The 27,772-nt window shown below is 42.8% G+C and overlaps 1 protein-coding gene across 1 annotated transcript; it reads left to right on the top strand.

Annotated features, from left to right (window-relative positions):
• LOC132101628 (potassium voltage-gated channel subfamily G member 4-like) lies at positions 1-27,550 on the top strand. The gene is made up of 3 exons (XM_059506710.1): positions 1-438; positions 1,925-2,844; positions 26,381-27,550. The coding sequence occupies exons 2-3, from the start codon at positions 2,095-2,097 to the stop codon at positions 27,245-27,247; spliced, it is 1,617 nt and encodes a 538-aa protein (XP_059362693.1). The 5' UTR covers positions 1-438; positions 1,925-2,094; the 3' UTR covers positions 27,248-27,550.
• The last annotated feature ends 222 nt before the right edge of the window (positions 27,551-27,772 follow it).

Genomic DNA, 27,772 nt, shown 5'->3' with positions numbered 1-27,772 from the left:
ACGCACAATGACGTGCACATCTCAAACTCGTTTAAAACACGAGCAGGTAATAAAATAATCTGCTGTTTATACGGTTTATTGTCGAGGTGCGAACGGTACGTGACCAGGATTCGCATGCAGAACATTCCTACTATGATTTAGACTTCGCTTTAAACTTACAGTGCCTCTCTCCATACGCGAGAGGGGCGCGCGACCGACCGGCGTTCACACACACATTCGCTCGGATCTATGCAGTGATAGTGACTCTGAGCGCGCGGGACAGTGATGACACATCAGCGGAGAATATTCGCCTTCTGACCATTTTACCGCTCCTGGCGCAGGCATTCCAGCAAGAACATTTAATGAAATCCTAAAGTGAGTTCGTTTAACCGGTTATGGAGCATTGTGGAGGGAACATGTCTCTGCTGAAGAAAGTGAGGACCGGAGTCGTGTCGAGGGGTGAGTTGGGACTTGGGAGTTTCTACTTTGATGCTCTTGTAGATTTTATTTAATAACTTATATAATTATTAACGTATATATTGTTATATTTATTGCGTGTTTATCAACTTTTAGACTGTCAGTTTCGCTTAGTTTTATTTGATTTCTGTTCTTTCGTGGATTGACTGTACACAGTGTAATAAATGTATTCAGAGTAACCTAATGTTATTTGTACAGTTTTATATAGCCTATATGTATGTTATTTGAATCTATTAGTTAAATTCAGCAGTATTCTAACCTATTCTTATTATATTTTACAGTTTTATGTTATGGTCTGTGAATGAGCCAGCTATTTTAATAAATGTTTAAGTAGCCTACATATTTGTGATACATCATGAAAGTGATGGGATAGGGATAAGGAATATAATTATTCATTTTGTCGATTCTGATTCTTCTTAAACGATTCCGATTCATTAACGGATCCACGAACTTTTTAGCAGTAGCATAAATAATCTACAATCATATAACATTTTTATTAATGTATTGAATAAAAATACTTGCATAACTCCATTACTGAGTGTCAATAGTTAGGTAAATTAATTAACTGCCCCGACTGAAGCGTTTCTGACTAACCAAAATGAACTGGCTCAAATGAACAGGAATAGGCCTAATATACTGTATAATATAATAAACATTTGTGATTTAAAAGTTGCTTGCAAAAGGATTTTCGAAATAAACATTTTAAATGGTTGTCAGGGCTCTAAGCAATCAGATGACAGACATGAACAAAGCAGAAATGCTTTTGAACAGTTTTTTTTTTTTGAGTTAAAGTTACAATACAATGATCTTTTAAATTTACTTAAGTCGTTAAATTACTCAGACATGCAGTGCATTTTAAATAAGCTTTTTAAAGGCAATAGGAGTGGCACCTGACACTTCTTGCATGCTGTCTGTTGTTCGTAAACGTATATTTCACCATTGTTTTGACACATTTGCAATTATCATGCATTGTCTGCTTGGTTCACTTCCTTCCTAATTTCCACCCTATTTTAACACCTGCTTATGTGTGATTATGAAGAATCTTGCTCCCCTCACTTTCTGCTCATCAGCCTGTACTGGAGAGAATGTTCTTGATAGAGTCACTGCCACTGGGCTGCTCAACACACTTCCCTCAATTAACTTTCCACACAGTAAAGCAAGCCTCACTCCCGACGGGAATATGCTTCTATTAATAAATAGTTTATCACTCTAGCTCCCACACCTAGCATAATGGAACACCTTGACAACAGCAAATTATTCAATCTCCATTAGAAGTTGTGGCATGCCTAGAGGTCTCTGCTAATACACCCAGCCACCAGAGAATGTGCCAAAAGACAGTGTCCATCTTTATTGAAATACTAAGAGTTCCATGTCATTTTAACAAAGTTAAAACTATTGCAAACTTTGTGGTTTTATTAAAACAACTGTTTAACCTCTTTGTCTTTTGTTCTCTTTTTGTCTCCAACAGTGTTCAAATGATGTGGGATGTTTGGGTCTTCACTGAACTGTGCATGAGATCCTATGGGATCTACCTTCGATTAAACGCCTCAATGCCCTAAACCCAAGGTATCAGGCTAACGCTGAGACGACCTGAGCTTCACCCAACCCTTATGATTAACTTTCTTCTTCAATGCCATCATGCCAATCATCAGCAACGCCAATCATGACTTCAGCAACCTCTCGGTCAGTGATGACAGCAGTTTGGACCACATTTTTACAGAGATCCCTGAAACTGAGACCATCAAGGGAGTGTATTATCAGCGTGCTCAGTTCATTCACCGACCGGAAGATCTGCTTTCGGTGGACCACGGCCTGCACGCCCTCATCAATGTGGGGGGCAACCGCTATACCTTCCCTTGGAGTACATTGGAGCAGTTCCCCCTGACGCGTTTAGGGCGTCTCAAACCCTGCAGCAGTCCCGAGGAGATCGCATGTGTTTGTGACGATTACGATGAGATACACCGTGAATTTTTTTTTGATCGTAGCCCCAGTGCATTCCGTGTAATTCTTAACTTCCTGGCAGCAGGAAAGCTACGTTTGTTACGGGAGATGTGTGCACTCTCGCTGCATGAGGAGCTCAACTATTGGGGCGTAGAGATGGCCTACATGGAACGCTGTTGCAAGCGCAAGATGTACACTCGCATTGAGGAGGTAGCTGAGCTCGAGCGGCGGGAGGAGGAGCGCCGTCAACACAGTATGCAGCTGCGCCCTCCTGTAGAAGAGACAGGTTACCGAAAGTTCATGAATAGTTTGAGGGACATGGTGGAGAACCCTCAGTCAGGTTTCCCGGGAAAGATGTTCGCCTGTTTTTCTGTGTTGATGGTGGCGTTGACCGTGATCAGCCTGTGCATCAGTACCATGCCGGACCTCAGAGAGGAGGAGAATAGGGTGAGTGCGTACAAAATGTCTCAGCCTAATCAAGCGTATGGTTCACCCAAAAAAATGGAAAGTCATTGTGTCATTCCAAACGAGTATGACTTTTTTATTCCACCGTAGAAGGTAAGTCATACAGCTTTGGAACAACATAAGGATGAGTAATTGGATTTTAAAGGGAAGTGTGTAGTGATGTGTGGCATCCCATAATCAGAATTTGGGCTCTGCATTTAACCTATCCAAGTGCATACACACAGTAGTGAAGACACACACAGAGCAGTGGGCAGCAGTTGGGAGTTAGGTGCCTTGCTCAAGGGTCTCGTGGTTTTGAAGGTGGAGAGAGTGCTGGTTATTCAATCCTCCCCACCTACAATCCCTGTTGGACCTGAGACTCGAACCCGCAACCTTCGGGTTACAAGTCTTACAGTGTTGTAAGACTTGTACTGCGACCCTCTATCCATTAGGCCATGACTGCCCCTTGAAGGGATAGTTCAGGCCAGAAAAGAAAATTATTGTATAGTTTACTCACACTCATGTCATTTCAAACTCATAAGACTTCAGTTAAGCTTTAAAATGCAAACTAAGATGTTTTAATGAAAAAGAAAATCAAGATCAAAGAACCAAAACTTAAAAGAACATGCCATAATGGCATGATAAAATGAATCCTTATAAATTGTGTGGTTTAAATTTTGTGAGGAGATATGATCGCTCTGTATCCCTGTTGAAAAAAAAGCCCCCAGCATATGCTGGTTAGGAATGTTTTGAAGCAAGGCTGCTGGTTTGAGCTGGTTTAAGCTGGTTCTTAGTAGGGCTGTGCGATTAATCAGAATCATCATAAAATCACGTTTTTAATGTTTGCAATTTCTAAATCGCTTTATAGCACAATTTTCTGCGGCCCGACCTCCCGCAGTATGCTATCCGAACCAATCAGAATGCAGCTTAATGGAGCACGAGAACAGAACAGAACAGGCATACAGACGCCAAGTTCACACACTCCGTCTGCGGTGTGTATTTGTTTCACGCCCATGTTAACGGATCCGAGTGTTCACACTGCACACGTTGTACTCCAGTGATGAGTATACAACAGTCATGCAGCGATCGTTTCCGCAGAGTTTATTTCTGCTGTGCTGCACATGCTGAATTAAAGTGACAGCGATTGTTTTGCAGTAAAAATTAACGTGGATTGACACGGAAATGTAGTAGTTACACAATAAATGCATATAATCAATGTCTACTGTTTCACAGTCAACACATGGCTTTTTGGCTAGATTTAAAACAAGGACAAGTGTACTTTTAGATAAACAAGGCAATAACAGATGGCACTCGTAGAGGTAGGACAACAAAGGTATATTTATTAAATTAATATCTATGAAAGAGAATCACAATGCTGAAAAAGCATTTTTGAAATCAAAATAATGGATAAATGTTGTGTTTGTGGTAAACAGCCAAGGATCAGGAGCGGACTGCAAATGTGTCCTATGCGAAAGCAAAATGAGCTGCTTCTGCACTGCATACACATACTGTATACTCACCGCAGACAGGGTATGTGTGAGACCTGAGGCACCCCTACAATGAGCTCTATGACCAATGCAAGACAAAAAAATAATAATAATAAATGAGCTGGTCCTGGAGTTAGGACCAGCTTAGGACCAGCACATGAGCAAGACCAGCTTAAACCAGCAGTCACGCTTCAAAACATACCGAACCAGCATATGCAGTTTTTATTTATTTATTTTTTTTCTACAGGGATGAAACAGATTTAATTTAAATGTTAACCGAATTTTCATTTTATGGCAATCTAACCCTTTTCTTAAATCTTTTCCTAATCTTAAAGGGTTAGTTCACCCGAGAATGAAAATTTGTCCATCTTCTACTCACCCCTCAAAGCATCTTAGATGTGTGTGTGACCTGATCTTCTGATCTGATCTTCTTTTAGAATAATCCAATCAGAGTTATATTGAATATTGTCTTTGCTCTTCCAAGGCTTTCAATGGGAGTAAGCAGGTGTTTGTTGTCAAAAGTTCAGAAGAAGTGAAATAAAGTGTATGCATCTGTAATAAAACATCCCTCACATGGCTCTGGGGGGTAAATAAAGGACCCCTGTAGCGAATCCATGCGTTTTTTATAGGTTATATCCAGATTTTAAAATTAATAAACACTTTTTTTCTCACTTCTGCTGACTGTGGGGAACAAGAAGACATGCAGCCGGATGTTGTAGTTCGTCAGTGCTGTGTGTGGTTAGTGATAAGCACGGAGAGAGAACAAAACAAATGCTGGTCACGAATTAGAAGCACAAAACAAGGATTTGTAAAGAAAAATGTCAGAGGACTTCAAAATAAGCCAAGAGGAGACTGGTTTTCCTTTGCTAAAGTAAGGAAACTTTGTTTCCTTTGCTCCTACATTTCCCAGAGCCGCGCGTGTAATGCATACAGTACGTCTTCCATATGCCTGCACATCTCCCGTGTCCCACAGTCAGCAAATGTTAGAAAAAAAGTGTTTATTAAGTTTGAAATCTGGATATTCATCTTACAAAAACACATTTATTCGCTACAGGGGGCCTTTTTTCACCCCCATAGGGCCGTGTGAGGGACGTTTTATTACAGCATGCACTTTATTTCATGTCTTCTGAACTGTTGACAACAAACACCCACTTACCCCATTGAAAGGTTTGGAAGAGCAAGAGTTTTTAATATAACTCTGATTGGATTATTCTGAAAGAGGAAAGTCACATACACCTAGGATGCTTCAAGGGTGAGTAGAAGATGGACAAATTTTCATTCCTGGGTGAACTAACCCTTTTAAAGATTTCTATGCTCTCAAATGCATTGAACCTCTCACATCGAGCCAGCACACTGAAAATCGAGGGATTCGTATGTAAATTCATGAGTGACAATTCTCTCTTTGTTACATTTGACTTCTTTACCTTTGATTTCATATAAGATGTAAGCCAAAAAAGCCCAGCATGTTCAACTGTTAACATAGACCCCTTTCTCCAGTACTGTAGAATGTGATCATTTCACTGGAGGTGTGTTTCCGGTCTTCAAGCAGACCTGTGCGTGCTGTTCCTAGTGAGAAATAATGAATGCACCTCAGCAGGGCTCCCCAATGTCAGTAAATACCCAGAGAGTAATGAACTGGACCAGCAATGCCTCCACAATTTCAGCGAACACACACACAGAGAATAATGAACCAGCTCCATAGAGACCTCTGGAATGTCAGCAGGCACACAGGGGGGTCCGCTTGAGAAGACTAGACCTTTTTGCTGTTAAATGACTATGCATTTTAATCACCCTTAGGCAGATACCTCACACCACCCAAAGTGGAAGTGGTAGACCACTGGCTATAGCTTAATTTGCCTGAAGTTTCACTCCACAACTTTGTATTGGAATACTGTGTGTGTGCAATTGGATGTGCTTGTGTTTATGTCAAGGTAAGACTCTGGCGGTGTCTAGGCAGTTACGCCAGCATGTACCGTCCAACAGGCAGAGTCCCGCTGGAAGCAGCAGGACTGTCATATTTAATTCACACTGCCGGGCTGTTTGTCAATGTCAGCCGCACGGTAGAAAAGGAATGGCTTGAGCATGGAGTCATTCATCTCTGCTCATAAATGTGTGTGTGTGTGTGTGTGTGTGTGTGTGCACAGATAAGTGTGTGTGCATGTGTACATTGAGTGATAACAAGATGACCTCCTCTATCTTTTGCAACACTTTCAATTCTTTGTGCGTAGTCGAATGTGAAGATGTACAGATTGATGTTCCACAGTTTCGTATGTTTACAAGCATAAAACTTTTCTGTGAAGTTTTATGCCTCTATAAATTATATACAACACGATTTTAGCTTAGAGCTCAATATCAGATGCGGAAAGACAAGGCAGCAAGTTTCTAGTAAACAGGAAACACTAACAAAAGTGAGAGGTGGCTGTGAGAATGAGCTGATAGACAAAAGCAGTGAATAAATTCAACAACCCACAGGCTTATCTCAACGCTTGACATCAATGTGACCTAAACAGATCCCTGTAGCGTTTTAGTTCTAAAGGAATCTATATGAAAATACGGAGGCCTCAGAAAGTGTATGAACACTTGAGCAACCCATAAATATGTATGAATGGTATTCCACTAGATGACAACATATCAAACCAAGTGACATTTATTTTACAGAAAAACTTCAGAAAAGTACACTTTTCTGAATGTTTACCCCCAAAATTTTTATATATTGTATAAAATAAAGACAAAAGAGGTTTAAACACTTTCTAGTAGACAAATGTTAGCTGAAAAATGCCCAGATTTAATGTGATGAACTACACCTGTGTGAACATGAGGTGAACTGACTTCATCCATACACTAAAAATCACATTAAGGTTTAAAAATCATTGGCAAAGTAAATCAAAATTAGTTTTATATCAAGGTCTAGCCTAATTTATACAATGCCATTCAAGCATTATGTATGATTCCTTAACTCCCCGGTTTGGCATTTTAAGTCTGTTATGAATAGATATGATGTAAGAAACATTTATGGAGCACAATCTGAACTCATCAACCTTGGGAATCAATCCAGAGAGGTTAACTATCTTGTGTGTTTGAGAGCAGGCTGTATCATCTTAATCCCAAGCAGCACCTTTTTATTTATAGTTTAGATAACAATAAATACATTCTTGTGAAGTGATAAGATGATTTTTATCTGGATTAATATTCCCTAATACCCGTTATCTTTGCGGAAGCTAGATAAGTTGGAAGCAGTGCTTCTAGAATAGTATTATGGTTTCGCGTGGGTGTACCTTCTGCCGTTTTGTAACAATTAATTATATATTGTATTAACATTTTTGTACTAACCTTTATTCTATTGGTTCTATGGATAAAGCATCAGCCAGTCAAGAGGATCTAAGCATCCATGGGATATGTCCTATGGATCTGTGTTTCACTCCTTCCTATGGATCTTTTCCTTTTTTCTCCTCTTGTCCTTCAGTAGATTCACTCCAGCCCTGCTTTCTTAAATATTAATTTCCACCTTTGCTGTTCTTCTTTTGGTTTTCTTTTTCTCTCTGCCCTCTTATACTTTCTCTGCTTTTTCTCACCTTTACTCTTGTTTACCACTCTCTGCCCCTTCCTTCCCCCATGCTGTCTTCTGTGCTCTCTCCTTTTTTCCTCCCCTGGGCTGCAGGTGTAAATTTTGCTTTGTTTGAACTACAGCAGCAAGGACTCTGGGTTGAAGGTGTTTGTATGCCATGAGCATCCTGCAATCTCTCACTCAAGTGCTGGTGACACACAGACTTAGTCACAGTATCCTGTAAAAGTGAAGCTCTATCACTGATCATATGAAGGATAAAACTACACTTTTTCAAAAAATTAACTTCCATTCAAAAGTATTTCAATGAAAGAAGAAATTCAAACCGGTTTGAAATGACAGGAAGGAAAGTAAATAATGATAATCTGCATTTTGGGTGAACTACCCGTTTAATAAATCCCTGAATATTTAGGTTTGGTTTTGAGTTTAACTGATGTGCATTTATATAATGTTTGTTCTTGCACTAAAAATATTCATGTTAAAATAAATATATAATGAAAAAATCTAATGAACTTCTTTTAGTTGTAAGATTGACTATTGAGATGACTAGTCCATATGACTGATCTGCAAATAGGTGGTGTTGGACTCCAGAAAAATCAAATGGGCCTGTTTTGCCAAGACAATTATACCCTAATGCATGTTTGAATTGGCCTCAATTGAAAAATGTAGAGGAGAATAAGCGATGTCATGGATGTCATGTCATGTTTTTTTTATTTGGCTAAAAGTCTCAAGCCAATCCATCATGCAAGAGTAGATTTGTGTTTGCTACAGAAAAGACAACATAATCAGTTTGATTGGATGGAAACCTTTTAAAAGTACTTATCTCTACAGCAATCAAAAGCTTTTATATTGCAGGTGTATTCACTTGGTTACATGCATTAAGACATAATGAACAGCTTTGATTCTGAGCCACAAAGTTGAGCACATTATCTACATTTGCTAGATGAAAGTGCTGAAAAAATGAACAGGTAAATTAATCATCGGTCCTGACTGAGCTCAAGCACACAGAGTGAGAGAATATTTAAAGCCATTGTACAGCTCTGCATCACTTTCACGTCTGTGACATTCATGAAAAATGCTGCAGTTCAAACCAAAGCTAGTATCATTTTCCTCTTGACCGTTCATAGTCTCCACACACCCATCAATGACAGACTAGCTAATGCTCTACATGTCCTGTTCTGTCCTGTTCATGCTATGTTGGACAGAGTATTACAGAGGGCCAGATGGTGTCGGTACAGGTGCAGGACATGAGTGGTTTTGGTGTTGTGTTGCAGTTTTGCATTTTGGCTCTATTATTTGCCAGAAGGGGAGTTCCTGGAACAGGTGCTGATGAAGGGTTAGCAGTGATCTCAGCTACTATTCCTTGGCCTGGGTCCTTACAATAAGGCAGAAGAAGGTGAACAATCCACAGTGCAATCTGGACAATGTTCTGCCGGTTTCCTCTTGTGTGGGATGATAGCGACCAAAACCAGCATGATGAGGTCAAAGTGACAAAGTGAGAGAATGGAAAGGAAACACTAGATGAAGATTGGGTACACTTATTGTATTTTCCATTAATGCCATGTTTTTTTAACCCATTTAAATTAAGTAATAAAGTTTACAACAAAGCAGTTTCACCAACTAATTGGATCATATATGGTTTTTTATTGATGTTTTATTAACTTAGCATTTATTTGAAAGTTCTAATACAGACCTGCATTATTAACATTGGTTTCCAAATGTGCACATTAGACAGTGATGATTTATTTCAGTGTCTCTTAGTGTTTTTGACTTCATGGTCCCCACCCTGTTCACAACGATATTAAAAGGCCCAATTACTTTTCCAGTTGTGATTTTTCTGGATTTTTATAAATATTTTTAGCTAAAAATTTTAACCCAATAAATATTTTAGAGCTTGGCTTTACAACATATATATAAATATATAAAAATTCCAACAGATTTTTCACACTGCAAGCTTACTTTCAGATAAAAGGTCAATTTGTTTTGCCATTGGGCAGGAAATTCAGCAGTGGAATAATGGTTAAGTGGGTTGGAGGGTCGATTACTAATTCCATAGCTTTGAGTGAGTTGTGTTTTAGTTGTTCAATTTTACAAGAATGCAGACTGCCTTTCTACTGCAAATGGACTGACTTTTTTTGTAGTTTTCTTTTTGGTGTTCCATATTGATGCAGGAGAAACTGGGAGGTGATTGCCCTCACATGCAAGTAACAGAATAGGTTTTTTATATAACACTCAACAGCAGGAGTTTCCAAGTCACAAAGTGCCAGTGTAGGTCAAAAGTGTTATTGCACCAGAATCACCTTTGTTAAAGTTGGACCTGAGGTCCTGAATGAATTGACTTGCTTGAACTCCTGAATTGAGCAGCCTGGCTTGAAAGAAAATGTTCTTATGCCTGCCTGCTGTTTCCATTTCCGAGCACCAACATCTTTTCAGTTCCAAGGTTACAGAGTTCACAAAAAGTTACTCTGGAGTGTCTCAATGGTGTACGTATAAATAAACACACGTGGCTAGTTGTATACAGTGTTTGTCTTTGTTGGTGATATAGTGACATGTTTTCAAGCTCAGGGTAACCAGAAGGTTCCTGGTTTTAATCACCTGAGTCAGATTGGCAAATCACTCAAAAACCCAGATTGTATCATAACACAAAAAAACTTTCATTTAGAAAATTTAGTGTTTCATTTTGCTTTTCTTTTAAATAATTTAATGGACTTTAAATTTAATACAATAGAAGAGAAGCTGCAGGAAATAACAGTGAGAAGATGCATGGGATGCATGGTGTGGTGCTGTAAGGCCATTAATGTTTGTGGGCACGTCTGATCATTTTTCCTCTTGTGCTGCATACTCATTTTTGATTCAGCAGATGCAGAAATAGCAAATGGTGTAAGTAGTGCCATCCATCACAAGATTTGTTCCACAAGTATCTCCATCCCAGAGTTAAAGATGCATTTTTAATGCCCACCCGCTTGTTATCTTCCCCTATAATTTTCTTGAATTATATTTGCAAGATGTACACAACTCATCTTGTGCAGGTCACACTTTGTGGGTTCCTCTCCCTCTCTCTTTTACTAGATTCTTGTGCATAGAGATACAATACACACCTTTATTTATTTATTTTTTTTGGGGCAAAACATTTGTTATGCTATATATTTATATATATATAGTTGTCTATTTGTCTATCAACAAGAAACTGATGCCTCGGCTTCATTAAGTTAAGCCGGAACTGTAAACTGCAGTGTTTAAGCCATTTCACAGATGCTTAATTATACTGACTGGATCTCTCCAAGACATCACTGTTTTAAGTGTGTATTTTGCTGTATGCTTCAGGTATCTGTCGTGTTTGAAGATGAATGACCCTTGAAGTCTCAGGGCTGTGGAAGACTGGAACATGTTTTGTCCTAGGCTTTCTTGTTTTAGCTTTATCCATTGTTCTTTGTGTCTCTCTGAGTTTTCTCCCCTGCTGTGGAGAAGTATAGCATTATGCAGCCATCACTATGCTTTACTCAAAGGCCTGAATCATAGCCCATGCAAGTCTTGTAGACTTGTGCAAGTCCATGAATGCAGACTCTTCTAGCTATGTGTGCACAATTTTGTGTTGATGTATATAAATGCATTCACAGAGTTGCCACAATAGGATTTTTTTCATTTACTGTCAGTTTTCTCTTTCAGGTCATTGCCCCATAATGTACATTTAAATTGCAAGAGGTGGTGAAATCCACCGATTTCCATTGTTGGAAAGCAGCATTTAAGCTACTTGGCAACTATAGTGCTCCAGTGAAATAACTAGAATGTGGATTCGTCATTGTTCATTAGAGTAAAAGCGATTGATTTTTTTAGATACATTCAAGAGTTTTAATGGTCTAATATTGTGGTAGCATTGGTTTCAGATTTGCATGTTCATAATCGACATCTGGGGCTGGTAAATATGATGGTGGTTGGTAATTTTACATTTCAAATTTCCTCTCTGAATAGGTTAACTACAAATGATTTAATATTCAGTTTTTATTTCAGATTAATTCACTTAAATGTCTTGACATTTTCTCGCCTTGACATTAGAAAATACTTTTTCTCTAATTCTCACTAATTCTCAGTTATATACTCAATGTAACTAAATGAAATGAGAATACAAATGAAGATATGTTCAAGAATATTGGTAATAAAACCATGCTGGTGCCTACTGACTGCCATTTTTTGGACAAAAACACAGAACTTTTGGGTGAAATATCCCTTTTAGCATTGATCATTTCCAACAAGCGCCCATTTCCATCCTGTTTCTCTTTAGAGACTAGCAGGATGAAGAAATCTACCCATTGACCACTTGGTTGTTTTTCCACTGAGATGTTTATCGGCTGGCTGTTAGGTATCCATGTCTGTTCAATGTCTCCTGAGTCCTGACTAAAAGCTAGAGATGCTGCTCTGAAAGGGATGGGGAGGTTGTTACAGTGCTATTTACACTTAGGCCAAAAACATACTTGAATGCTTGGCCAACAGCGGAAGCAGACTGTCCTGTTGTACATACTTTCCATGCATGTTACTGTAATAGTAACAAAACAGGTAGCTAGCAATAAGCATGTCACTTTGTTTTGAAAGTCAGTGTTTTATATGTTGCCAGCTGCAGTTTTTTTTTCTGCAGTCAAGCAAAATTAATTGACTATCTTGAGCGAGGGAACAAGCTAAGACATTAATAAGTTAATGGTCGCTACACCTTTGATTTCTGTAGTCTGATGCAGAGAAGCTCTGGCAGATGGAGACCACAAAACTGCTGATGCAGGACTACAGTAGTAAACCTTGCTTGACAGGATTTCCAGTAACCTCTCATAAAGGACAGATCAAATGGACTGAGTGCAGCATCCATGTCTGGGAATGGGGGAAGGAGGACACTGAAGAGATTGAACAGAATGAGAGCAATGCAGTTAGATGAAAGTTGTGGGAGGGTGACCAGTGCCTCCAAAGGTCATGTGGGTTCAGTCGTAGATAGTTGCAAGCGGATCTGTTTTTGTGTCAGATATATGTGGGTGAGGCGTTCTCTAATCTCTTTCAGCCAACCATTCTTCGCACCCTTTTTCAGGACACCCAGCTTATCACAATCAAGTTAAGTGGGAACTGAGACACACTGAGTGCGAAAGACACTCAAACATTTCTCTTCCAATGCAGAATCACAGACTCCAATCATAAAAATGTAGTTTACAGTGTAATGCGGAATGTCATGGAGTTTAAGAAATTTGGATGAATAAATAAAAAAAAGCACTGTACACCTTTTATAACAAATTGTGATATGGACTAGTGACTGGGAATATTAAATAAAAAAAAATAAAAATAAATTATTACATACAAAATATCTACATTGCTCACCACAGTTTTATCTACCACACATGCTCAAGCGTGCATGACTGTCATGATGTTTTCACATGACCTTAATCTCCAACATGTCACAAGCATGTCACCATTACATTTGATAAAAAACTTTAATAAGATACACACAGAAGCGGAATGGTTTTCACTGCTACTCGCTAAAATAAAAGTTTGTTTTTATTTGAAGAAATTATGATGCAAATATATGTGGTTTATTAGAATGTACTTCTCAAAGAATTAATAATAATATATACCGTATTTTCCGGACTATAAGTCACACTTTTTTTCATAGTTTGGCTGGTCCTGCGACTTATAGTCAGGTGCGACTTATTTATCAAAATTAATTTGACATGAACCAAGAGTAATGAACCAAGAGAAATGAACCAATAGAAAACATTACCGTCTACAGCCGCGAGAGGGCGCTCTATGCTGCTCAGTGCTCCTGTAGTCTACACTGAAAGCATAGAGCGCCCTCTCGCGGCTGTAGACGGTAATGTTTCCTCTCGGTTCTTGGTTCTAAATAAATGCGACTTATAGTCCAGTGCGACTTATATATGTTTTTTTCCTCATCATGACGTATTTTTGGACTGATGCGACTTATACTCAGGTGCGACTTATAGTCCGAAAAATACGGTATACAGTTTGAGTTTATTAGAGCATAGTTTCTAATGAATATCACAGTAAACCTCCATTGTACAGCAATTTGTTTGCCAAAAATTATGTAAACATATTATTACATTGTAAAATATTAATAAAAAATTATAATTTGTTTGTTAATCATTCATTTGATTACTAACATTTTGATAATAAATTTGTATTAAAGTATAACACAGAATCCAGAAAAATGGAAACAGACAATAAACCTTCATATGACACTATTATTAAAAAAAAGAAGTTATTATTATTATTATTATTATTATTAAATTAATTGATTAGACATAATTTTTCATTATTAAAGTTTAGTTAAGCTATTAAAACGGAATCCAGAATTTTTTTTAAATGAAAAACACAGAATTTGGGAAAAATATAACAGATTTCATAGTCCATACCAATTCGCTCTCTCTTCTTCCATCCCTTCATTACTCTACATTATAGGAGCTTAAGGTGAGGAAAAGAGAACGAGTGTGTCTAGGTTAAAAATATGGAGTGCTTAGCAAGATGGAGATGGAGAGGCAGGTGTTTAAGATTCTGAGACCGTCTCGCTGTGTACTTTAGCTAGTGCAGAGCTGAGCTGTACCATCCCATTCAGCACTTTATATTTCAGGTTTCTGGGCTGAGATGGATAGAGACAGAGAAAGAGGGAGAAATGTCTTGCTGTTTGACAAATTATTTTGCAGGAGGAAAAATTGAGTGGAGTGCATTTTGGAGGATTACACAGATTAAAGCATCAGGCTAAAACTTGATGTGCGTGCGCTGTTAGAAAGACTTGATGAGAAAAAGAAAGACGTTAAAAAATAAGTTAAGATGGCGTAAGCCTGGAAAGCCAAGTTGTTTCAGACACAGAGCAAGTTTTGCGTTTTGATTAAAGATTATGAAGACAAACATTTTTCTTTGAAATAACGTACTTATGCACAATAAGATCAGAACAATGTATTAAGAAAACAGGTTTAGTTTTTAACTTCATATTGACTTCATTATCTCAGCCTTTTCTCCCAGACAGCAGTGTGATTAAATGAAGAGCAAACTTTTTTTTTTATATTTGTTTACTATTTGATTATTAATTTTCTGTAGTATTACTTTTTGATTTCTACTGTTAGATATGCTGTACTTGAAAACCTTTTATTTTCAGCTGAGCACTGTTTATTACATTTATATCCTTTTTATATTTTAATTGTCCTTATTGTTTGTTTTTGTATCTTTGTTCCCGTTTTTAATAAAGATCAAATAACAAATATATATGACAATCACGATATTTATTGAACATTTTTGTGTAATATCATATCGCACAAAACGTACTCTGTTACTAAACGTAACCTCGGTTCTCTCTAGAAGAGCGAACGAGTACTGCGTCTTAGCTAAGACGCTACGGGAAAAGTCTCTTTTCACGAAATACTGAAGCAAAAAATTATCCTTAATTTTGTATTTTTGTAAAGCGCATTTGCAGCAGTACACAGCCATAGGCGAGACGGCTCGTTCGCTCATTGGCTTGTTCTGCGGCAACTGCACAGCCTATCGAGCGCGGGCTGATGCAACATCAGACCAATAAGGGCGCTTCGCGCCCTTCTTGCCACTTCCCGCCGAAACGGGTGTGGCCCAACCTATAAAAGGAGCTCGAAAAGGCTGACTCACCTGATTTATTTCATCGCCGAAGCGAACCAGAGTGAATCGTGCGCACGGCAGAGAACGCAGTACTCGTTCGCTCTTCTAGAGAGAACCGAGGTTACGTTTAGTAACCGAGTATGTTCTCTTATGAGAGCTCTCTCGTACTGCGTCTTAGCTAAGACGCTACGGGAACCCAATGTAAAACGCCGTGCGCGCAGGGATCACACACCAATAAACCTGAAGCAACGCCCAGGATTTACAGTGCACAGTCACCTGAGGGACTCACAGAGAGTCCAGGACAGAAAAGGGAAAAAGCCCTCCGTCCCATATCTAGCAGCATCCGTAGATGCGGCAATATGACATCACACAGCCGAGGCAAGGCCTGACCAATGTGGCAATGCGGGTCTTACGCAATACTGCCCATATAACAGTCGGCAGCGCATAGCGCTCGTGAACTCAGAATTCCCCTCAGGGCCCTGATTCGCCTATACCGACAGCAGCCTTGCTTGCAAGGCGGGAACCTCCAGGTTATAGAACCTGATAAATGTAGACGGCGAGGCCCAACCCGCCGCCATACATATATCCTGCAAGGAGATCCCAGTAGACCACGCCCACGACGAGGCGACGCCTCTTGTGGAGTGTGCTCTGACGCCTAACGGGCACTGAAGGCCCCTGGAAGCGTAAGCTAACGCTATGGCGTCAACTATCCATCTGGATAGCGTCTGTCTCGAAACAGCCATTCCCTTGGAATGCCCACCGAACAAGACAAATAGCTGCTCCGTCTGCCGAAAGGCAGCAGAGCGAGACACATAAGCTCTTAAAACCCTGACAGGGCAAAGAAGACTCGAGTCTCCATCCTCCCCTGACACCGGCAGGGCAGACAGGGCAATAACCTGAGCCCGAAACGGTGTGTTGAGGGATTTCGGCACATAACCGTGCCTAGGTTTGAGTATGACTCTTGAGTCATTGGGCCCAAACTCCAAGCACGACTGGCTCACCGAGAGCGCGTGCAAATCACCCACACGCTTCACAGAAGCGAGAGCCATCAAGAATACTGTCTTGAACGACAGATGCTGAAGGCTAATTGATTGGATAGGCTTGAAAGGGGGACCCTTCAAGGCCTCCAAAAACCGCCGAGAGGTCCCACATAGGGACTGACGGAGGTCTGGGAGGATTCAGCCTCCTAGCTCCTCTGAGGAACCGGATGACTAAATCATTCCTTCCTATTGACTGACCGGACGCCGTTTCAGAAAACGCCGCGATGGCAGCCACATAAACTTTGAGCGTGGATGGGGCTCTGCCCTTATCCAACAGCTCCTGAAGGAAGAAGAGGACCTCCGTCACCTCACAACTAAGGGGTGAATAACCTCGAGCTGTGCACCAGCTGGAGAACACCGACCACTTCGAGGCATACAGACGCCGTGTCGACGGAGCTCTAGCCTGAGTGATGGTATTTAGCACTCCCACTGCGAGATCAGCGGGTAACCGTTGAGTGCCCATACATAGAGGGACCACAACTCCGGTTGAGGGTGCCAAATCGAGCCCCTGGCCTGCGAGAGGAGGTCTCTCCTCAACGGTACCGGCCACGGGGCGACATCTGCTAACTGCATCAGATCTGGGAACCATGGTTGGTTCTTCCAAAGAGCTGCTACAAGCAGTATTGAACATCTCGTTTCTCTCACCCATTCTATCACCTGCGGAAGGAGGGAGACGGGAGGGAACGCATAAAGCGGGCAGCACGGCCATCTCCGTGACAGCGCGCTTTCGTTCTTGGAAAGAACGCGGGGCAGTGAGCGTTTTCGTGGGACGCAAAGAGGTCCACCTCCGCCATGCCAGATCTCTCCCACAACAGCCGGACTGTTTGCGGGTGTAGAGACCATTCGCCCGTAGGAACATTGCCTCTGGACAGCCTGTCTGGACCCAGATTCTGCAGTCCAGGCACATGCACTGCTCTCAGCGAGCGCATGTTGCGCTGAGCCCAAATCAGGAGGCGTTCCGTCAGCCTGCACAGGTTTCGGGACCCGAGACCGCCCTGGCGATTTATGTAGGACACCACGGACATGTTGTCCGAACGGACTACGACGTGGTGATCCTTGATATGGGGACAAAAACGCGTCAGCGCGTTCTCCACTGCCAGCATTTCCAGGCAGTTGATATGATGGAGCTTTTCCCGTTCTGACCATATGCCAAAGGACGGTCTGCCTTCGAGCAGCGCTCCCCATCCCGAAGTGGAGGCGTCCGTCGACACCACTTTCACACTCGGGGAAGTCCCCAGGCTTACACCTGATCGGTACCAGCCGTTCGCTGTCCAAGGTTCTAGAGCCGCAACACAGCTCTGATCGACCTTGAAATGCAGCCGGCCAGACGCCCACGCTCTGCACGGCACCTGAGCCTTCAGCCAGAACTGCAGGGGGCGCATGCGGAGCAGGCCCAGCCGCAGAACCGGAGATGCTGAGGCCATGAGACCCAGCATCTTTTGACAGTGTTTGAGTGACACAGTCGCGCCACAGCGGAAAGAACTCGCTGCACGCTGAATGCCCATTGCGCGCTGTGGTGACAGCTGCGCCGTCATGGAACACGAGTTCAGAACTATACCCAGAAACAGGATCGTCTGACTGGGGTTCAGCGAACTCTTCGCCCAATTGACATTGAGGCCGAGCTTCTCGAGGTGATCGAGTAAAACGGCTCTGTGGTCCACGAGCTCCGCTCATGATCGGGCCAGAACCAGCCAGTCGTCCAAATAATTCAGCACTCGTATGCCTCTGTCTGAGAGGAGCGAGCGCTGCATCCATGCACCTCGTAAACGTACGAGGAGCTACGGACAAGCCGAATGGCAGGACTGCAAACTGGTATGCCTGGCCCTCGAAGGCGAATATTAAATATCGCCTGTGGTTTGACGCTATCTGTATTTGAAAATACGCGTCCTTCAGATCTATTGACATGAACCAGTCCCCTCTGCGAATCTGCACGAGGAGCTTCCTGGTCGTGAGCATTTTGAAACTGCGTTTCATCAATGCCTTGTTCAGCTGTCTTAGATCCAGTATGGGCCTGAGACCCCCGTCTCTCTTGGGCACCAGAAAGTATCTGCTGTACAGCCCCCCCTCGCTTTGAGACACAGGCTCTACAGCCCCTTTGCTCAACAGTTTTGATATTTCGGCCCGAAGTATGTGTGCTACTTCTGTTTTGACCGTAGTTTCGACGCGCGCTGAAAAGCGCGGTGGGCGTTGAGAAAACTGTAGCGAGTAGCCTCTCTTTATAATGCCTAGCACCCAATCCGAAACCCCTGGAAGCACTGACCATGCATCTGCATGAATGGCTAAGGGCTGGATGCGAAACGCGCTATGTTGACTGGGCAACGGCGGCGCTCAAATGTGTGCTGCGCATCTGAGGCGGGGAGCGCGCTGATCACAGCGGGCAGATCGCTCTTCCTCGACCCCGTTCCGGCGCTTAACCGACTGGAGGGAGGCTGAGCGGGTCCCGTGGGACTCGATATATCTGCGAGTAACCGTGGGCTGCATGTGTGCACTTTTACCACTTTCAACTCGCTGTCTGCCTGTGCAGAATGTACGTGCACGGGCCTCATTTTTACAGAAGCCCCGCGCCGTATGTGACATAGTGTATGTGGGCACTGGGAAGTGGGCACGTTTACTATGCGGCGCGCTCGACCGATCTGTGTCGATCTTATGTGCGCTAGCCCTGTGTGCAGGGCTGTGCTTACATGTGGAGATGGGCACTGGGTAGTGGGCATCGTCACTGCATTTATAGCACCATCGGCCGTGGCCGGACGAGCATGCACGGGTTTCGTTTTTACAGAAACCACATGACGCGTGTGACATAGTAATTGTGGGCACTGAGGGGTGGGCACGTTTACTATGCAGTGTGCGCGACCGACTTGAGTCGACATTATGGGCGCAGGCCCTGTGTGCAGGGCTGTGCTTACATGTGGAGATGGGCACTGAGGAGTGGGCATCGTCACTACATTTATAGCACCATCGGCCGTGGCCGGACGAACGTGCACGGGTTTCGTTTTTACAGAAACCACATGACGCGTGTGACATAGTGATTGTGGGCACTGAGGAGTGGGCACGTCTACTATGTAGTGCGCGTGATCGACTTGAGTCGCTTTTATGGGCGCGAGCCCTGTGTGAAGGGCTGTGCTTATATGTGGAGATGGGCACTGAGCAGTGGGCATCGTCACTACATTTATAGCACCATCGGCCGTGGCCGGGACCCCAGAAATTACACATTTTACGGGAAATATCTGGGTAGCCGTGATAACGGTTTTCGTGTGCAGGCAAGCGGGCAACCGTACAGGCTTGCGCATTGCAACAAACGCTGAAACAGTCACAATCTCTGGAAACTGAAACAGCGGCGCGCTTAGGTGAGAGCCTGGCCACAGCGGAACTCGTACACCGGCGCTTCGATGACGCAGCCATCGTGTGTTGTGCCGACACAGCGTCATGCAGCATGCGTAGATGGCTTTCCTAGGATGGCTTCGGGGCTCCCGGCCTCACCGTAATCCTCTGCCGCGGTCCCCGCGGCGCGGGGCGACGGCCAGTAGAGCGAGAACGGGGGTCTCGAGCTGCGTTGCTGAAGCTGTTGTGATAACGGCTTTTGTGTGCAGGCAAGTGGGCAACTGTGCAGGCTTGCGCATTGCAGAAAACGCTGAGACAGTCACAATTCCTGACACTGAAACAGCGGCGCGCTTGGGTGAGAGCTCGGCCACAGCGGAACTCGTACACCTGTGCTTCGATGAAGCAGCCATCGTTAGTAGTGCCGACGCAGCGTCACACAGCAGGCTTTAGATGGCAACACCGCTTTTGCCGCCGTCCAGCAGAGGGCGGACAAAGGTGCGTCGCTATCGCCTGTTCCACCGGCGGAAGTGAGTGGTAGTTCCTGTTTTTAGCATCATCAGTGTGGAGAATGCTAGTGAGACAGACGAACGAGTTCGTGCCGAATATGGAGCGTTCCAAGCCTTCGCCACCTCTTCGTGAAGCTCAGGAAGAAAAGAGGCAGGCTTTGAGAAGTACGCTCATCCGAAAGGGAAATACCATCCAGCCGGGAACGAGAGGGGGGGCGCTGGTGCAAACCACTCGCGGCCGAGACTCATCGCGGCCAACACGAGCATTCGCCCCGGCTCCTTCTCGATGTCAGCTCGTCTGCTGGGCTTCTGAGCAGAAGGCGCGAGATCCTCGGAGCTCGCCCAGCCCTCACTGCCCGAAGCTAGCAGAGAGCGCGTGTCCTCTTCCCCCGACGCGGCCCTGAGATCGACTTCCTCGGACGACGCGCCGGCAAACAGCGGGCGCTGCCCACCGGGAAGTGATGCAGGGGGGGCCGGTGAAGCAGGGCGAACCGGCGAGCTCAGTTGAGCTGAAGACGGTTCCGGAATCCGCTGGAAGCGATGCTTTTACGGCGCCTCAGCGCAGCGGAGAATGCAGGCTCAGAGAAAAAGGCCAGGCGAGTCCTCAGAGTCACCATGGCAACAGCTCGCAGTGGGGGCATCCGCCGTCAGCGAGCGAGCGCTGCATGATCTTCACCCAGGCAGGAGACACAGATGACGTACCGGTCTCCCTCGCTGAGTGGGGCTCTGACGAGCCGCAGGAAGCATCTTAAAAAAGACGCGAGCTCTTTTACGAGTGTGTGTCGCAGGGCGAACACACACACACACATAAAGAACAGCTTGGATATAACAGGATTGAAAAGATATAGGCGCCGGATAGCGCAGCAGGAACGGCAGTGGAAGGCGGCGATGCCAGCAGCTTCAGAATGGCTCGTCCTGCTGATGTGCTTTCTCAGACGGCGCTTGCTTCCTCCGTGATCCAGCGATGCGTGAGCTTCGCTGAAGAGATGAAAAATCAGGTGAGTCAGCCTTTTCGAGCTCCTTTTATAGGTTGGGCCACACCCGTTTCGGCGGGAAGTGGCAAGAAGGGCGCGAAGCGCCCTTATTGGTCTGATGTTGCATCAGCCCGCGCTCGATAGGCTGTGCAGTTGCCGCAGAACAAGCCAATGAGCGAACGAGCCGTCTCGCCTATGGCTGTGTACTGCTGCAAATGCGCTTTACAAAAATACAAAATTAAGGATAATTTTTTGCTTCAGTATTTCGTGAAAAGAGACTTTTCCCGTAGCGTCTTAGCTAAGACGCAGTACGAGAGAGCTCTCGTAAGAGAACCAAGAACTCTGTTCTGGGTTCCCACTGTCCTACCTAGAAATAACAAGAAATTTCAAAAAGCATGAAATCTTGAAAGGTCACTGAAAAGTCATAGACATTTCTCCAGTGACTATATTTTTTCCTAGTTACGAACTCACAAAAGACTGAGCTAGGAGAAAGTATTTTCAATCTCAAACTTGAAAAAAATCTCTTGACCTATAATTTTATTTTCTCGAGGTGTGTATATGTGTGTGTGTGTGTGTGTGTGTGTGTGTGTGTGTGTGTGTATGTATGTGTGTTTGTATTTTCCAGGGAGTAAAATAGAGGTTGGTTGCCAGAAAGACCCAGACGCGAGTATATCTGATCATCTGTCATGTTCCTGTCTGTCTCTGCTCTGTGACTGTATTAGTGCGCAGCAGACGGGTGAGAGTTTCTGGGCTACCGCGATGTAGCACAGAGGTCTTCCAATTTCCCAATCACTCCATCTCTGTCTCTGCATCTCTCTCAATCCCTGGCTATGACCTCAAGGTCATTTTGACATACGCCTTCATCAGCACACACAACCTGATAAATACCCAACATGACAGATTGAGCACGCTGTTACAGATATTTTGCTTACTTTATCCTTTATGTCTTTGAAACAACGTTCAATCAGAATATTGAATTGAGAGCAGCCGGGGGATGGGAGAGTACAGCGATTTAAATAAAAGCAATATGCTGACCTCAACAATTTCCTGCCTGTGGTCTTTTTCAAGAGGCACAGAATGACGTGGCATTATTGACTGCGCCAGGAAATGTTTGACAACAAATATTTTGATAAGAGAAAGTGAAAAAGAATGAGACAGGATGAATAATGGACTTAGATGATGGAAGAGAGGTATGGAAAGAGAGACTGGTCTGCTCTCATGTCTGATGAGTTAGAGCAGGAAGAAGCGATGAGCAGCAGCGCATAAATAACTCATACATATCAAACAATCTGTAAGAAGAGACAAAGCAATAATGACCACATAATAAAAACAGTTACTCATAGTTGTGTTGTGACATCACTGTCAGATCTAATATAGTCAAGCACAGCATCATCTTTTAGTTTCAATCTTTTTGAAAATCCTGTGTCGAATTGTGCCTCCGTGGTAAAATGAAGTGAACAAATGGTCCGAATTCTTACTAACGCAGTCTGGATCTTCATTAAAAATAAAGTTAATTCACACTTTTTTTCCTATCTTTGGGATCAGAAGGCAATGCAAACACTGCTTTTCCACAACTTGGCAGCACACAGCATCTTGTTGTCTTCAGAGCCATCTTTATCGTTTGGTTTCTACGAAAACGTGTGCGTTCACCTCTCTCAATAACAATACATGGGCAAATTGGTGGGCGGGGCTAAACAGGCAGTGATGTCCAAGCTGGCGTTGTTCTTCTACGGAGGCGGCGCTTATCTACACTATTACATCATAGAGTAGAACATTCCAAACGCTGTGGTTTTGGCAGACTGCCTTCAACAAAAGCTGTTTTTAGACAGAGTTTTTGAGGTTTGAAACTTAAGTTTTTATAGTAAAAATGACGTATTAAATAACGTTTTTTGTTTTGTTAGTCTAAAAAGTGGACAAACACTATAAAGACTTTTGGAAAAGAATCCCATGATGCACGTCATGGTTTGAAATTTGATGACTTTGATTTGATTTAGCCTATTCGATTTAAAAAATGTAACATATTCTGACAATCCGTTTTCAGTTCCTTCTCTATACCATATTCAATCATTCAGTTGCCCTGAGTAATACAGGACTTTGCCCAAGGCCTATTAGGGCTTTAAAATCTGAAAGTGTAGTAACCTAGTTGCAAGTGTTTTCCACAACTTAATTTGAGGCTTTCTATAAAAGCTTGAATATTATATGTTGAATGTAATATACTTTGTGGTTTTCCAGTATGCCTTCTGCTATATGGTGCTAGATTCCTGCTGCAGTTTCATTCCTCATGAATAATATTTTTTGATAAATATCTGATGCATTTCCATGAAAATATAAAATGTAAAAATGTTTGCAGGACCGAGATCAAATTGGAAATTTAGAAAACAGATGACCCCATGGATTTGTTTACTGTGCGTTTAGCAGGATGCACACTATTATAAGCTTTGAGCTTTGTACATGCCTGTAATCTATTTGGTGTTGTTTATCAGATCCTCTAGTAGTGTACAGTCAGATGAAAGAATCTGTGTGTAGCACTTTCAATTATTCAACTCTCTGTCCAACCCCTCGTCTCTTCCTGACATCCCCTTTCCTGGGACCCCATATCTCATTCACTAAGCAGCTCACAGATCGGATTATCCCAACTGCATTTCATTTTCAATACATCCATTTATGCATTCTCGGACCCTCCCTCTAGATTCAAACAGCCAGCCAGACCACCTAACATTCAATCAGAGACTCATACTGGAAAGATGACTGTCAGTTTGTATAACCTGTTTAGTTCTAACAAAGACTGCGATAAACCGGCAAGACTAGGACAGTAGTTCTGTGTTTGGTTGTTTTATGTCTCTGTTTTGCTCTGGGACTGTGGCAATTGAGTTGAGCCAAACCTATTCCAACCATCCTATTGATTTTAATTTGTCATTATACTCTGCTATTCACACAGAATGCATCTAAATCCCCTATGTAATTGCTGCTACTCAAGGCTGAATGGTTTGGTCACAAAATCATGCTCTGATTGTGCTTTGAATTGGTAAGGCAAATCACTTTAGTTGAATACTTAAAAAACTTCACAAAACATTCCCCTAACTATTTAACTTATCATCCTTCTGTTGCTTAGATTTTAAGGCTAAAAGCACACAAAATTCCATCCATTTTATTTTGATTATTTGTGGAGTCCTATTGCTATGTATGCTGATCTCAGAAGCTCGGGTGGAAGTTTTCATGGTAAGCTGCTCATCAGCTCTGTAGGTGATTTCTAAATGTTTACTGGCTGTATTGATGCTGGGGCTATGGTTGATTGGTTTTGAGCACAAAGGAAGGGGGGGATGTCATTGACATTTCTAGTGGCAGTGCAGAGATAAGGTCACCCTAAGTGCATTAGCACTGAGAAATTGACAATCAGCCTGACGAGTTGCAAATTGTTATCCTTCTTTAACATGCATAATTTCTGCAGCTGCAGTCACAAGCACTTCACCCCGCCGCAGGGAGATGAGGAGCAAAAGTCAGAGAAATGAGATAAAAAAAGGGTGTTGGAGTAGAAGTAGGGAATGAGAATGACTGAGAACTGGGGAAAGTGACAGAGTGGGAGTGAGAGGGAATGGGGACAATGTACGTGCTGAACGGAGAAGGACAAATTGTGTGCTGAGCATTTAAAATTGCTGAATTTACAGCAATGAATCACCTCAGAGCTGCTGCAGTTTGATAATAGGTCCTCTCTAACTACGAGTCTGTTGCTCCTGTGAAAGCTTGAGAATTAACAAAGGCTTATCAGACTTTTTAGGCAAGAAAAAGCATGAATGAGTTTTGAAAGTTTTTTGAAAAATGTAAGTGTGGCAGAGCCTTCTTATGGGAAGCCATTGTGTTTGTAGAGTGACTGTGTGCACTATTTTAGTTTAATTCTTGATTCTGATTGTTTCAAGGCCACGAGTTTCTACTGCATTGCTATTTAGTAGTTCTAAATTTGTACTTGTTACTTTTACAATAAGATAAAGACATATACAGTGCTACACACAAAGTCCACCTTTAATTATCCCTTACATTTGTTCTCTGAGGCTGTTTCATAGATTATAGATCTTACCATACTGTTCCGAGCATTTGCTGAAATGTAATATTTTTTCTTTGACTGCTCACATTTGTGTTTATAAATGTGTTTACCTGCATCACTGTGAACAGTCAGCTCACCTTAAAATACCTGTGTGTGAGCATGTACAAGAACAATAACGTCACACGTTTTACCAGCATATATGCACATAACAACAAAACCGTTACATCTGCAAGGGCCTTCAAGTAGCTGCAACTTGAACAGCTAATTTGCTTACATGGAATGACTGTGATACATTCCCTCGAGTTTCTCTTGAATAATGCATCTCACCAAATATTAATTAAATCTGCTATCTCAGCATCTTTCCACAGATTCTGCTTGCTCCTCCTTTGGTTTTCAAGATCTTAGCAAGGCGCTTACTGACGCTGAATGATAACGACATTACAAAACGGTGTGACGATACTGTATGCACATGTTAACAGAATGTGTGATTTCATATCTGGATGCATCAGACGTGTGTAGTTTCAAGGATCACATCTACAGGCATGCCACATGAAGAGAAAATCAAATTTGGGTCACTTCCAGCATGATGCTTGTATAGGGGGGTTTAATTCAGACATTTCAAGGTCAAAGTGGTCTGGTTTGTCTTTTCTGTTAGCCCTCCTTTCACCACCGCCTCAATTTGACCTCTGAATCTGGCTAATTAACTGATAAAGCTTGACGTATTGGTTAGTGTGACTTGAATACTAAAAGTATTCTGGAGTTTTTCTGGAAAATGCCTATCTGCTCTCTCCTTATCTTATTTATTTTCCTTCCCCTTTTTGTGTATTACTGACCAACCTTTTTCTCTCTGACGTATTTTAAACCTCCCCTTCGCAAACATTTTTCTACTTTAACTTCTAATATGCCAAGCCTAATGCATTGATTTTAAAATTAGATGCAAAGCGTTTTACTGAAAATAATTGAATTGAGAATTAAATTAGTTTCTCACTCTCTCTCCCTCCGCAGGGTGTGTGCTCCCAGAAATGTTACCACATGTTCATCGTCGAGACGGTTTGTGTGGCCTGGTTCTCACTGGAGTTTCTGCTACGGTTCGTGCAGGCGCGCAGCAAGCTGGAGTTCCTCCGTGGACCCTTGAACATCATCGATGCCTTGGCCATCCTTCCCTACTATGTGTCTCTGGTAGTGGATGAGAGCCCTACCAATGAACATGAGCGACCCTCTGGAGGTAAGGGCTACCTGGACAAGCTTGGGTTGGTACTGCGGATCCTGCGTGCCCTTCGGATCCTGTATGTAATGCGGCTGGCCCGCCACTCTCTGGGCTTGCAGACGCTGGGGATGACGGTGCGGCGGAGTACACGTGAGTTCGGCCTGCTGCTGCTCTTTCTTTGCGTAGCCGTGACGCTCTTTTCGCCTTTGGTGCACCTGGCGGAAAGCGAGCTGACCGGAGTGCAGGATTTCAGCAGCATTCCTGCCTCTTACTGGTGGGCGATTATCTCCATGACTACAGTGGGTTATGGGGATATGGTCCCTAGAAGCATACCTGGTCAGGTGGTGGCACTCAGCAGCATCCTGAGTGGGATCCTAATCATGGCCTTCCCCGCCACTTCCATCTTCCATATGTTTTCCCGCTCCTACCAAGAGTTGAAACAGGAGCATGACAGGCTCTTTAAAGAGGAGTGTGCGGCAGCCGCAGCAGCTACCGCAGGACCCGATGGTGAGCAGGATGGAGGATGGGTGGCCTTTCCTCCTCCCAGACTAGTTCTTACTCCAGACACAGAGACACCTTGCTCCCTTGAAGACCTTTCTCTTCTCGGAAATGGTGGGGAAACCTCCATGAATAACAAACACCAATTACCAGCTGGAGCCTTTTAAGCCATGCACATGCATTGTACTCTTCTCTAGATCAAACCTGTTCTTCCATGGCCTCATAATGAACCCTCTTGCTGTAGACATGGTGAAGTTTCAAGGGCCTTGAAGCTATTTTGTCTTCCATCAGCCACAAGCTGATCATGTCTCATTAAAATACTAATTCCTTCATATTAACACTGTGGACATTTAAGATTTAGCACTCCTTGAAAAACCATGCAAAAGAAGTAAAAAAAAAAATAAAGATAGATAGTTTAACTTTAAAGACTTGTTCCGCACAGTTAGACATACAGCAGAGAAATTTTGGTTCCTCAACGTGCTTTTTTTTCTTTCTTTTCTTTTTGGATTGTTTTAGGTTCAAGAATTGCTCTTCCAGAGATCGTGCGCTTGAAATGCCCTGCACCGGTTTGGGACAGACATGCTCTTGTACAGCTCCAAATAAAAACAGCAGTAATCTCAATGTCCTGTCCTGTCCTGTTTTTTAGTGTTCATAGAAGGATTTTCTAATCCTCTTCTTTGGAACGCTCAATC

This window comes from Carassius carassius, chromosome 23 (assembly GCF_963082965.1).
Source record: "Carassius carassius chromosome 23, fCarCar2.1, whole genome shotgun sequence".
Lineage (NCBI taxonomy): Eukaryota > Metazoa > Chordata > Actinopteri > Cypriniformes > Cyprinidae > Carassius > Carassius carassius.
The sequence above is the reverse complement of the archived record's forward strand: the minus strand, read 5'-3'. Positions and strand labels throughout refer to the sequence as shown.

Bases quoted from the DNA above. Each gene is read 5' to 3' on its own strand.
- LOC132101628 (XM_059506710.1), top strand. From the start codon at position 2,095: ATGCCAATCATCAGCAACGCCAATCATGACTTCAGCAACCTCTCGGTC. The intron at 2,845-26,380 runs GTGAGTGCGTAC...CTCCCTCCGCAG, and splicing joins TCAGAGAGGAGGAGAATAGG to GGTGTGTGCTCCCAGAAATG.